This window comes from Perissodus microlepis, chromosome 1 (genome assembly GCF_051167445.1).
Source record: "Perissodus microlepis isolate ML-2025 ecotype Zambia chromosome 1, ASM5116744v1, whole genome shotgun sequence".
Classification (NCBI taxonomy): Eukaryota; Metazoa; Chordata; class Actinopteri; order Cichliformes; family Cichlidae; genus Perissodus; species Perissodus microlepis.
Window position 1 is genome coordinate 12,532,428 of NC_140461.1, and position 13,588 is coordinate 12,546,015.

General features: G+C 37.9%; 2 protein-coding genes across 2 annotated transcripts; both read left to right on the top strand.

Annotated features, from left to right (window-relative positions):
* Positions 1-5,490: 5,490 nt before the first annotated feature.
* On the top strand, positions 5,491-10,505 carry sec11a (SEC11 homolog A, signal peptidase complex subunit). Its single transcript, XM_084930267.1, has 6 exons — positions 5,491-5,675; positions 6,107-6,216; positions 7,176-7,325; positions 7,662-7,781; positions 9,729-9,786; positions 9,875-10,505. The coding sequence occupies exons 1-6, from the start codon at positions 5,625-5,627 to the stop codon at positions 9,923-9,925; spliced, it is 540 nt and encodes a 179-aa protein (XP_084786393.1). The 5' UTR covers positions 5,491-5,624; the 3' UTR covers positions 9,926-10,505.
* Positions 10,506-12,155: 1,650 nt separating this feature from the next.
* On the top strand, positions 12,156-13,338 carry nmbb (neuromedin Bb). The gene is made up of 3 exons (XM_084930280.1): positions 12,156-12,533; positions 12,768-12,955; positions 13,051-13,338. Exons 1-3 carry the CDS (start codon positions 12,377-12,379, stop codon positions 13,102-13,104), a joined length of 399 nt encoding a protein of 132 aa, XP_084786406.1. The 5' UTR covers positions 12,156-12,376; the 3' UTR covers positions 13,105-13,338.
* Positions 13,339-13,588: the final 250 nt, after the last annotated feature.

Consider the following 13,588-nt stretch of genomic DNA (forward strand, 5'->3'; position numbering starts at 1 on the left):
CAGTTGTAGCCACAGCTGCCCTGGGGCAGACTGACAGAAGCGAGGCTGCCATATCACGCCATCGGCCCCTCTGGCCAACACCAGTAGGCGGTAGGGTAAAGTGTCTTGCCCAACGACACAACGACCAGGACAGAGAGCCCAGGGATCGAACCGGCGACCTTCTAGTTACAAATACGCTTCCCAACCCCCTGAGCCACGGTCGCCCCGTTAGTGGAGCATCAGTGTACAGCACATCTTGGAATGAGTAAATCATCTAACTGATGGTACAAAATCCAACATAAACAACACTTGGTGGCAAAACTGTGCATAAATGTGAAAAGAGTGTGTGCTGACATTAAATGTGTTGTAATGTCTATGATTTTGTGTTATAATCAAATGCTGTGGCTCCTGTGAAACAGGATAGTGTTCAAATTTGGCCATTGCATGTTTAATAACACTACTGCCGAGGGGCAAATGAAATTACATTCTGTAATATCTTTGATAGGATCACACAAGCAGTGTGTGTTTACTACGTGAAAGGCTACCTTCATCACACTAATCATATTTGATTTTGTGAGTCATTGCTGATGTAAGTGGTGGCCTCGCTCATAAGTGTGAACAGTGCTGGAAAGCTAAATTTATGCAAAAAAGTGTTACTTAGTGTCACCTCTTATGTTGTCTAGTAGCACAAGAGGGTTAGAGGTTGTCACCAGAGGGGAGAGATGACAGACATTGGTGTGAATACCTGATGCTTTATGTTGTACATTTCATACTTCCTACACGCTACCATGAATGTACTGCATTACAAATTTGCCTGTAAAAGAAACCTTTTCATTACAATTTTAATAAACAATATAATAGATTGCAATTAAGTGCAGCTTTGAAATATATTTTCACTTGACACAAGTAAAATATACTTCCTTGAAGCCTATTCAACTACAGTATGTAACTAATTCATAGGTAATTTACAGGTGGCTAGCTGATATATCTTTATATCATGGAAATGAACAAAAAAGGTCTTTGATAGCCTCATAAAAACAGGTAACTATACATAAGCATGGATAATGGCAATAAGAGACTTTCCAGCAAGCTTGGGAAAAACAAACAATCTTAACAATAAGAGCAAATCTTTATTTAATGTCAAATAGAAAAAAAAAAAATAACCGACTGGCCCATGAGCTATACAGATTAATAAATAGCTAGCATGTGTCCACATGACACTGAAGATGGTCTGCTTCATTCATTACTATATTAATTTACCATGGATGAAGTGTGACTGAGGCGTGGTAACAAGATGAGGAAGACACAACACTCCTGCCACCTACTGTTAGTTCAATCACTGTGCTCTTGACAAAAACTAAGAGAGAGAAAAAACACTTTCACATTGACATTAAACTCTGTCTGTTTTAACTGGACATCTAAAGTATGTCTCTTTTAAACTTGACTAATTTTTAGGTGAATATTTGGCTGTAGTGGGCCAAAATGAGAAGTGTCTCTTAGTGTTAATGTCACATTTGTTTGGGCTTAAAACTACCGAGTACATTTTTATGCTACTTGAGAGAGTTAGCATTTTTTAAATATTTTAAATAATCATATTTCTACCACAAAACTGACACCTAATGAAAAAAAATGTATTTAAAATTAATGTTGCTTAAGAATTTAATTAACATCATCTTCATTCTGACAATGCTCTATACCTCTGTACCTTTGTTCAGTGTCAGAAAATGATATGCACTAATGATATGATCCAACTGTTTCTTACAAGACATTAATAAAAAAAAGTATGGGTGAGGTGAGAAAATTACAGAGAAAAGATGCACTGACACTGCTCTTCATGGTGCACTGAGTAGCTCTGATAAAATGCAATAAGGAGCTCGATCACTAGCCGTGAACTAAGCATTAATACTCATGACATGACACAGTAAATGAGGGAATTATTAGTCACAAACTGTAGAAATTTTACTGGCACATTTAAGCCAAAGGAAGTTCCATTTCACTTAATAGGACGTAATGTTGAGTTAATGTCAAGATCTCACACTCAGCACCCAGACCCTTAGCACATTAAACACATTTGCAGCGTTGATTTTCACACTCTGGCTTATTATGTGGCAATATATAAAACATGATGATCACAAAGGAGCTTATTTGCATTCGATACTTTCAGCAGAGAACACTGGCAGAAACCTGTGAAAGAATAAAAATGCTCTTTACAGGCTGTGCAAGGTTCAAAACAGGTTTAAAATAGAAAAACAGGATATAAGCAGAAACAGAGAGACCGCGCTCTCTTACAGAGCTGACTATTTGACTCACATTGTTGTGGCTGACTGACCTCAATTACCATTGCTGGTTCATCATGGGTGTGACCATTTAGGTAGATTATATGAAAAGGATCACACATTCCTAAATGCCACAGACTAGCTGGCATTTGAAAAAAGTTTTATCTCCAGTTCTCCAAAAGGCGCAGGCTGCCAGTGGTCTCAGTGGCATCGCTAAGTTGACTGCCAGTGGTGAGTTATTCTACCATATCACAGGAAGCTTTTTCTGACTATGAAACAAAACAGTTCTGATACATATCTCGGGTTATTTTCTCTCACAGGAGAGCTTAAAGGCTAAATCTAAATAAAATCAATGTTGTCTACATACTGTATGTTGGAGACAAGAAAGCAGTGATGATACATAAAGCAGACAGCAACCTGTTTTGACAACAGGGAGTTAAAGGGTATGTCTACAACATCCCTGGGATATCATGTAAAAGTTTTGTAGGGATATTCGTGTTCATCGTAGAATGCAGGTGAACGGCTTCAGTAAATCAGCTAAATGTAATTTTCACAATGCCAATCAGCACCCCTGCTATATTTAGTATGACTTGGAGAGAACAACCCATCACCTTATTAAAGCTGTCCTTTATTCAAAGGAGGAAGACTGCTTTAACACCAATAAACAACACACAGGAACAACAGCATTCTCTGCATCATAATGTCAACCTTTAGTTGTTACAAGACTACAATTTAACTATTGTAACAGAGCGTAAAGACATGACAAACAAATTCAGTCTAGTAGTCTGTTTTGATAATTTGTGCTTTTACAAAAATATAAATTCACACAGAATTTAAGTCGCATTGGTCTTTAAGGAATAAACAAAAGCAGTTACTGTAGAGGTTACCAATTGTGAAGCCAAACAGACATTAATGAATAACTAAATTCTGTGGTGTGTGCGAACTGGACAGCTGCATTTCCTGCATTTGGAGGTTGTGCATTATAGGCACTAACCATACTATATTTGCTTTTTTTTTTTTTTTTTTTAAAGCTTACATTTTATTGTAGATTTAGGCCCCCACAGTTGCATGACATCAGCCCTGTCACTAATGTGCATACATATCAGATGACAATGTGTCACATAAATCCAATAGTGTTACTCAAACACATATCCAAATATACATAACCTTATTTGGAAAAAAGCAGAATTTAAAATGGACTTTGGAACAAATTGGGAACCAAAAACACAATTAAATGGCTTTTTAATTGTTGCTCAAACACACGTGACATATATTCTACTGATCATGTCCACAGACTAAGTCAACAACCAAGCAATATTTGTGGGTTTCACGTGTGTGTCCACTAATTATGTTATCACTTGCTCAGTCAAACGCACTTCCTCTAGGAAATTAGATGTAGTCTATGATAGAAGAAAATGGTTAATAATTACTGGTCATTTTTGTTACATTATTGCACTTTTAATTAGGAGACGCATTATTTAAAGTTGCAGTGGAAAGTCAATGCAATTACATTTGCTGTTTAATTTGCAGAATAAACTTTAGCCACCTTTAAGGTAGCAATTAATGTCATAAATTATTAGTTTAAGTGATTATTTTATGGTTGGCTGTTTAGATAATGACACTATCCCAGTCACAATAAGTACATCACAGTTTACAAGCTTTACTTCATCTGGATCACAAGTGGAAACAGGATGGCTGCTGTTTGCACTGTGAACATTTAAAGCTGCACTCAGTAATGTGAAAGTAATGGCTCAGGGACTGTGATGCAATCTGGAAGGTTAGGACATCACAACTCTGTAGTGATTTTGCACTGATGAGCCAATTGTGCTGGTTTTCAAATCAAATGAGTAACAGGAAATTGCTACTAAAAAAAGATCCCATAAACTCAATGAGGACTACCTGTCCACAAACCAAATATCAGCCAAAGTTAGTACTTAACTGATAATGTAAGCAGAGCAATTGGGGTCTAGAAATAAGCCAGGATTTGGTGAAAGAGGAAGCAGAGAACACACGCCAGTGAATATTGAAAATCAATCTTACTCCAAAGAAATAATTAACCTGCACAAATCTTCTAAGGCAGGACACTGAAAATGATTATTAACATTCAGTACTGCCATACACTATATCAGCCAAAGTATTGAGCCACCTGCATATTACACCTACTAAAGGAGCTTTTCTGAGAGCCCTTTCTAAATTTTTACCCTTTTTTGCACCTACAACAGCTTCCAGTCTCTTGGGACGCCTTTCTGCAAGATTTTGAAGTGTGTTTGTGGGAATGTCTTCCTATCTAAGGAGAGCTTTTGTGAGGTCACACACTGATGTTGGACAAGAATACCTGACATGCAATTTCCCTTCTAGTTTATCACAAAAGCGTTCAGGGTTTGAGGTTGGGGCTCTGAGCGGGCCAGTCACATTCTCCCACACCAAACTCATCCAACCCGATGCTGGGCCTAAGGGGCCCGTGTCAAACACTAGAAATACAACCCCATAGTAATATTGAATTCAATAATTAAGAAATGTGGGTGTGTGAATGTGTGTGTGCAACATAAGGAAGTGGTTTAAAAAATGAACTGAAGAAGCTTGTCAGATGAGAGGTGAAACGTCTTCAAGCAACTTAAAGAAGGCCAGGCGCTTTTCTTTCCAAGCTCCTTAGACTACGATGAACTGGATGACTGAGAACCTTCACAGACATGGTTTATAAAGTGTGATGTGTTCTGATTATTGTTTTTTTTTTCTCCCACAGAAGATGTTTAAAATTCCTTTGGTTAACGCAAGGTGAAATCTGTCAAAATGTGGGCTGTTTGTGAAAAAAGCACCAAAGCTCTGCCACACAGTTAACCAACACCCATTCCCCCCAAAAGTGAGCCTTACTTTAGAATTTTCTATTGGACAAAGTGTGCAAATATATTTATATATTTCCTAGACTTTTATTTTTTATTTTTTTTTTATTTTTTTAAATAATATATATCTATGTATATATTTGTTGTGTATATATTTCATTTTGAATTAAAAAAGAGAATGGAAAATGGATGTGTCCTTTTTTGTCGTTTTTCAATATAGTGTCCATGTTCATTGTTTTCATTTTCAGGACATAACTTAAATTCTACAGTAAACTCCAACAGAAAACACAGCAGCCAGCTGCACGCTTGCAGACAGTGTGGTGTCCTTTTTTGGAAACCCCCCTCTGCTCGCGTCTCGTATCCTGAACTGACACCTCAACACAGCACTGTTGCGCGGGCGGGACTTCCGGTGGAGCGCACCCGGAAGTTTCGGATGCAAGTTTTACTGCCCGACCGTGCATCCATATGGTCGTCACTGTAAACGTTTTAATGTGATTTATGACTTTTTCTACACCCTAGTTTTGCAAAGATGTTATCGTTAGACTTTCTCGACGATGTTCGTCGCATGAATAAGCGGCAGGTAGGTACCAGACCGTTAGTTCACGGCCACCTCTTTGTATGGCAAGTGAGCTCATAGCTAATGATGACTAGCCGCCGACCCCGTTTTTACCGTTGCAACCTCTCTGCGCCATCAAAAGTGTTTTGTTTCATGCGCATTTATATTTTAAAGCTCGTCCTCTCTAATGCATTACAAAGGGCCTATTTTAACCACGTGTAAAAAAAATTAAAAATAGGTGACTTTGGTGTAGCTAGCTGGTTTCCTGGTTTAACATTACTGTCATAGCACCGCTAGCAAAAGTCAAATGCCGAATGTGCTAAAAATGAATCACAACTGAATTCACAAACGCACAGCAATGTTGCCGTGTTCAGTAAGTTGGGCTAGTTTATACTTGTTAAGTATGCAGACTTGTATTTTGAAATAATTCGTTTTTTCCCTCGTTTTGTTTGCAGCTCTACTATCAGGTGCTGAATTTTGGTATGATTGTTTCCTCTGCGCTGATGATCTGGAAGGGACTCATGGTTGTCACTGGCAGTGAGAGTCCTATTGTTGTTGTTCTCAGGTGAGTTCGGTGTTTTTGTTGTTACTTTAAATCTTGTGCCGTTTTAATATCTGCTGATAATTTATGTTTGTGTAAACTGGAGGAAATTCCTCTGTGTAGTAAAGAACCATGTTCCATATGGTGGTGATTGGACTTTCTTGCAGATAAGAAACAATGATATTCTCCAAGGATATTAAGCTTTATACCTTAGAAGTGGGTAACGTTATGATTTTTGAAGTACATATTAGGAGAGTTACACATTCTTCAAAAGGCACATTTCTTCTTTACATTTTAATGCGTTTGAGCTCACATGGTTGTCCAATTATGTGCAGCAGACTGAGTTCAGATGCACCATGTGTCATTCCCCCCCCACTCTCTCCATGCTTTACTGTACACTCAATACTGCCTTATCCTATTAGGATGCAAAGCTCAGTTTTCCTGTATACTTTTATTAGCTCTTTCTTATATGACGTTTTGTATAGTTTTGGGGGTTAACAACATAGTCTTTATGAATCAAATGAACTGTTTCATTGTTGTGAAGCTGTGTAAAATGTTAATTTCAAACAGGATGTGATGATTTGCAAATCATGTAAAGCGTATATTAATTGGAAAATCAAGATGCTGAAAGTTAGAATTTTAACTGTTTACTTAAATCTGATAGCAGCAACAGGTTTCAAAAGACTGAGCGAGGGGCATGTTTACCACTTTATGTACGCCATTATTTGCCAAAGCTGGTAATGACTGTGATTCAGATTACTTTATGACCCTGTGTAAGTAAGATTCATATTGGCATAGGTAAACTTGTTTTATAACCCAATTACAAATTTCTTAGCTAGTGTCTTGATTTATTTTTAACCTTATATAAGCTATGTAGCATAAAACTGTCATTTTTAAAGTAGGCATTAATGCTTATTCCAAACTTAAAAAAAGGAAATTAAATGTTGCCAGCTTTACTAATATGGGCATCTTTTGTATTTCAGTGGAAGTATGGAGCCAGCTTTCCACAGAGGAGACCTCTTGTTTCTGACCAACCGGGTAGAGGATCCAATCAGAGTTGGAGAGATTGTTGTCTTCAGGATAGAAGGCAGAGAGATCCCAATAGTACACAGAGTACTAAAGATTCATGAAAAGTATGAATGTGTATTTTATGAGTGTTGTTTTGTTAGGTTGGCTTTTTCATTCCCATTCCCATCTGTTAAACTGGAATTTTATTATATTTTGACTGATGTGGTGAAAAGGATGGGGCACTCAAGAGCAGCAGAAAGTTAAGTTATTAATGTAGCATGTGGTGATCTAACACCTTGCTGCACTTTGTTGGATTTCCTTTGATTTGTCACCAGTTTTGTATTTAATGTTCTAGGAAGCCTCTGTTATATTACACACATGAATCCTCATCCTTACACAGTATTGAAATGGGTATTTAGTGACGCTGTGGTCTGAAAATCATGCTGATACTTTGTTCACAGGGAAAATGGAGACATTAAGTTCTTGACCAAAGGGGACAACAACGCAGTTGATGACAGAGGGCTGTACAAGCAGGGTCAACACTGGCTGGAGAAAAAAGATGTGGTGGGACGAGCTAGGGGGTAAGTATTTTGGTTGGAAAAAATGCATAGGAGGACAGATGTCCTAAAACATATTTGATACAGATAGCGCCAATAAAATGTATCTCAAAAGGTTGATTCTGTTCATCTGGACGTAGCGTTTTCAGTGGGAGAAACTTTTCGTCACTCGTCCAAGTGACTTTTTCAGCCTCAGTTGACTGCAGGTTTCCCCAACTTTAGAAACAGTACATTGCACAATGACTTTTCATTTCACATTTCTCCCACTGAAAACGCTATGTCGACTGATGCTCTAGTCTTGTCACAGGTGAGAGCAGGTTCAAAATAAACATGTGTAGATGTGAAAGAGTCCAGAGTTGTGGTGATGTTATACTCTCTGCAACATCATCCAGCATGACCAGTTCTAGAGGCTCAGCGATAGCCTGGGAAGCCATATTCTTAGAGAATTCCATTGAAGTTACATAATGCTTGCGACTGTAGTTGAAGACACAGTAAACCTTCTTGTAAGGTTTTTGCTCCTGCATGGTATGCATATGGATGTGCTAAGAGATGGTTTACCTGTACAGCCTAAAGGAGCTGCGTGTACCATCTTATGCTACCAGTAGTGAGAAGGACACAAGCAAAAAATCAGAACTAGAAAGAAATCAGCCTCGATGGATAAGGCATTAAGATATACCCTTCACAGTGGTTGCTTTGCTTGCTGCTGCGATATTGTCACACAGTTGCTTTTATTTATGCCTGCCATTAAGGCACGGGAAGCTGTTGCAGTATTACCCTGAATGATAGGTGTTGCCCCTCAGACAATAGCGCCACATAAGCGCTGATATAGGAAGAGAGGAAGTCAAAACTGGAAGGAAACACTTGCACAGCATTTTATCAACAAAATCAACATCTCCCTCTGTATATCTGTGCATCTCTGAGCTTCTGTAGTGGAATATCAATTAAAGTAGCAGTGGAAATCAACACTGTGGTAGACTTGTTGTCTAAATCCTGCTGCAGCAGCTGTGGCACAATGTGCCAGGTTACAAAATCGAGGTGCATGTTTGGCAGAAGTGCCACAGGCATTGTGATGTGAGATCAAAATCGGTATGTGACTACCCATGATGGGGGTGCACGGTGAGCATAAAAACACCATAAGGAGAAAGCAATGTACTGTGGCCATAACCTTTAAATGTTTTTGTGGCCTGCTTTGTTATTGGCTCTCGAGTGCAACTGTTGTCGCGTTCATTTGGATCAAAGCAGGATAAATGAATTCACAAGGGTTTATGCTTCATATGACATCAGTATCGTTTGCTTTTCACCAACTTTGTGTTATATTGCGATGATTGGGTGTTCCACACTTAGACTGTATATTTATAAATATATGTAACTAATATAACAGCCACTATTGGTTGGTGAAGTCCCATTGCGAAGCTGCATTTTTTCTGCTTATCCTGGAATATTGAAAAACTTCTTGCTGGACATGGAAACGAATGAAAAGTTTAGGTGTTTCTCTGTTTGTGAACCAGGTTAAAGCCAAGATCCAAAAGGAAACTGTTGTGTGACAGCTAATTAACACATTTCCTTATCTAAATTTAGCCAGAAGAACAAGAATATGCATAGTTTACACACACATACTACATAGCGAGCAGTCCAGAACAGTACAAGCAGGAAAACAGTCCATGTAGGTTTAAAAAACAAATGCATCTAAGGAAGCTTTAATGTTAGGTTGGTCTTGATACTGAATAACAGGCCACTCGCTTGAATATAGAAGTTTATTCTGTTGACTTTGAAGCTTATGCACTTAATAGCTACAACAAGTAAATGTAAGTGCTTAAAACAGCATTTTAAATCCAGTGTAACATTCATACTTACATTGCTCATTCTAAAATTCATTGAAGGAAGTTTTAGACGTTTTGTTTATGTGGATTACATTGTGTTACAGTATGTGTCAATAACATTTAACAGCATTTTCTTTTTAATCATTTCCAGGTTTGTGCCATACATTGGAATTGTCACCATCCTCATGAATGATTACCCCAAGTTTAAAGTATGTTGGCTGCAAACAATCTCTGGTTTTTAGGCTTAAAAATGTAGAATGTGTTCTGATTTCTTCTTCCTCTGCTATAATTCTGCAGTACGCTGTGCTCTTCATGCTGGGTCTATTTGTGTTGGTCCATCGGGAGTGAGGTGCCCAAGCTTCAGCACTTGAGAAGGATAAACTACGTCCAGGAAACCTCAGTCATGCCTTTCAGAACAGAATTAAGTTAGACTTTGTCAAACCCAACTGGCTTTTTGTACCATTTGTTTGAACATTTTGTAGAAATGTGGATAGGGTGTTTACATTTGAAATATCCAAGCTTTAAAAATATTTTTGTGAGGGAATTAGGCTAAAACTAGCATGTAGTCGCTCTTTATTTGTAATCTTTGGAAAGTGAAACGGCGTTCTTAATGACTAATTCAGTCGTTTCTTTCCTGTTAAATTCATTGTCTTATGTGACCAATATGTGAAGTATTTTATGAAAACTGAATATGAATGAAAATTAAATATGAAATCTGGTTACCATCCACTATGAATTATTTTACTCTGTGTCCGATGTCTTTTTTCCTCTGCCTGTTGAAATCAATGTCAAACATCTTATACCTTCTCGTAAAAAAGAAATTATACAGTTTATTTGCTATTTGTTTGGAGTTCTTCAAATATTTGAAAAATGAGTTTTTGTATTTCTGTTGCTGGTTGTCATTAAACGTTTCAAGCATTGTTAGTAATGCTGTAGAATTCATGTATTTCTTCATGTGGAATTGGTAAAGAAAGTTAGAGTTTTGATGGTAAATAATTAAATTAGTTCTTTCTGGTTTTGGGGTTTGTTTGTGTGTCCCCACCCCCCATAAATTCACCATCTGATTCTTGTGTGTGTGTGAGAGAGAAACTGGAGCTGACCACAGTTTAATTCAGGTGAGCTGTGCCAGAGATAATTTGCTGCTTGCACATTTTGTTGCAAATTAAATGGTGTAATGGCTTGTTTGGTAAATTTCTATTTAAAGGTCAGTGGAGTGGGGTCCAGTGTTTTATTTCTATGGGCTGAGCTTTAATGACTGCAGAAATGGTTGTTGATGACATCAGCACACTTGCAATCAAATCTTGGATATCCAGCTTTAATATGTAATCATATAGTGGGAGGTGTAAACTATAATTTTACTATGGATCCACTTGAAATTGTGTTAAGGCACCTGAACTCGGATTGAAATTGATTGCATTTGCAGTTTTCCTTTGACCTGAGAGACGACCTTGTTAGGTGTGGATTGCCACTTCCATTTGAAGCCATGTATATTTATAAACCAATATTGCATAAATATGACGCAGTCTTGACTTCAGACACTAAACTTTCATATGAGTTAGTGTTAAAGAAGTATTTTCTCAAACCCTGATTTTTGAACCAAGCTTTGTTAATTAATTTTGGTTTGGCCTTCAATGAACAAAGCAAATCCAAGTAACCCAAAGCATTAGTCAATCCATGAAGATAATTGTAGACTTTCGTGTCTAAATCTATTATTTTGACCCTTAGATGCTCACATATCGTAAGGCAGCAGTGGCTGTCTCTTACCATTTAATCTGTGAACATAGGTTTGTCTTGATGGTGAGGTGGTTTCCTAATTAAACTGACATTCAGCTGTGCACAATTTATGAAATCACAAGATTGTGTGCTAATGTGAAAGGTTATAAAAGAGCAAGATTTAAAACTGCAGCTCTTTCACTATACTTGCAACTTTAGCACCCTGAAGTGACAGAGAGGCCATCTGTCTTTTCAGCTCTAAATTAGCAGTGAGAATCAGCAGGTTCTCTTGTCCACGGAGGACTGACGGTGATCACAGTGGCATGTTGCAACTGGCCAAATGTCATGTTGCTCATTGTAAGGGGCTAGGCATGGCCATGGGAGAGAGAAGGGGTGTAGGGACCTTAGCAGGAAATGATTATATGTGTGATTATATGTGCTGGAGAGGAAAGCATTAGCTACCCCCTGTGTAATTTTGTGGCTCTAACCAGCAATTTGCACCAACAGTGTACAACATTTAAAAAATCATTAGTTTTTGCTCACCTATGACACTTTTATACTAATAGTTAAAATATAGTCTACTGCGATGCTATATAGAATCATACAGATTAAAAATAAACTGAAAGGTCATGATGACGCATTTGATTGAATTCTCTTAAAAGAAATGCCATATGCATCCACGCATATACCTTTTTCATTTTCCGGAACTTCTGAAAACAATTCCAAATACAGAATTTCATTTCAGTTAATCAGCACACATATGTGTACCGGTATGTTGCTGTTCATAGCTTGGTAGGTCAGAGGAGTATTTTTCAGCAAAGGTTCCTGTCTGCTCTGAGTAAGAATAACCGCGTGGCGCGTGAAATACGCACAGCCCGACGCGCAGACCAACAAAACCTTGAGAATGACTCAACTGTCTTCATTTCAATTTATGCAGCAAGCTGACTGAAAAATATACGCATCATACAAAGAGCCCACCCCGGTCAGGAGAGCATATAAAAGCTGGATACATCGGAGCAATCTACAACCAACAGGAGACACTTGGAAATTTGCGCGCTGGAGGACACTTCACTAGTCCACGCTGAAATGAGAGGGTTTACACTGAATAATGTCTGCCAGTGTGGCTTGTTTACATATCTTGTTTTATTTTCTTTCACCGCTGCAGTGAGTTTCGACCTGACTGAGCTCAGGAATAAAGTTGCAAAAATCAAAGTGAATCCAAGAGGCAATCTTTGGGCTACAGGTAAGAATATCTGAAGTTACACTGTAGACACATGGCTCGTATTTATGTTGGGTTCCATCTCATCTTTGTATGTATTTTAATAGATAGCATGTTTCCTTGTTTTTATTTTCTTTTTTCTTTTTTTAAAAAACATTTTTATTGTGTTATGTTTTTTTGAAAAGTTATTATGTCTTATGTCTTCCAATTTTCGCTTAGTTTAAGCAATAATTAATGTGTGTTTCTTCGATTTGGAAGGACATTTCATGGGCAAGAAGAGTGTCGTGGATACTCCTATGCTGCCTTCAAATGAGGACCAAGGTGCCGATGCGCTGGAAGTCACCCTTCCTGCAGAGCAGAGTGCGCTCGGGGAGCTTTTCCAAGAGTTTCTGCGGGTGGCGCTGCAAGCGCAGATGGATACACAAGAAAGTCGTTCGAAAAATCAGGCGAGAAAACTTTCCTACGTTTTTGATATAAGATGTCAAAAGGCTATTTCTGCGTTATAATATACTAACTCGCAATGTCATGCTCTCTCTTTCAGGAGGCGGACTTGTTGATGAAGATTTTAGAAAACTACATCCGAACCAGAAAGTGATGTAAAGGATAGAAACCTGGCACGCATTAACATGGATCGAAGGTCACCTGGGCTTATGAGTTAAAATAAATAAGAATCGTGTACAGTCTCATGCTCATCATGATTGTAATTTACTGTAACTGGCTTGCTCATTTGCAATACATCTTTTTTTCCAGTTATTTTGATGGATCTATTTTACATGTTCTTGTCATTTGTTTAGTTATTTGTATTAAATAAAAATAATGATTTGCACTGCTTTGACTTTGATGTGTGATAAATTATAGATCGATTTGTTCTTTCTGATTGCAAAAGCCCCTCCCAAACAATGCATTAGTGAACCTAAACACTGATTTTATTATATATACACCGCTGGTGTCCACTTGCACAAGAATGAGCAACACAGAAAAGATGCAGATTGATAATGCTATAATGTCTGGGCACCCTTCATTGAGATGAGTTTAATTCATACTTTGGTAACACTTGTGGCCTAAAACACAGTATTACA

Bases quoted from the DNA above. Each gene is read 5' to 3' on its own strand.
- sec11a (XM_084930267.1), top strand. From the start codon at position 5,625: ATGTTATCGTTAGACTTTCTCGACGATGTTCGTCGCATGAATAAGCGG. The intron at 7,782-9,728 runs GTAAGTATTTTG...AATCATTTCCAG, and splicing joins GTGGTGGGACGAGCTAGGGG to GTTTGTGCCATACATTGGAA. The intron at 9,787-9,874 runs GTATGTTGGCTG...ATAATTCTGCAG, and splicing joins ATGATTACCCCAAGTTTAAA to TACGCTGTGCTCTTCATGCT.
- nmbb (XM_084930280.1), top strand. From the start codon at position 12,377: ATGAGAGGGTTTACACTGAATAATGTCTGCCAGTGTGGCTTGTTTACA. The intron at 12,534-12,767 runs GTAAGAATATCT...TCGATTTGGAAG, and splicing joins AGGCAATCTTTGGGCTACAG to GACATTTCATGGGCAAGAAG. The intron at 12,956-13,050 runs GCGAGAAAACTT...TCTCTCTTTCAG, and splicing joins AAAGTCGTTCGAAAAATCAG to GAGGCGGACTTGTTGATGAA.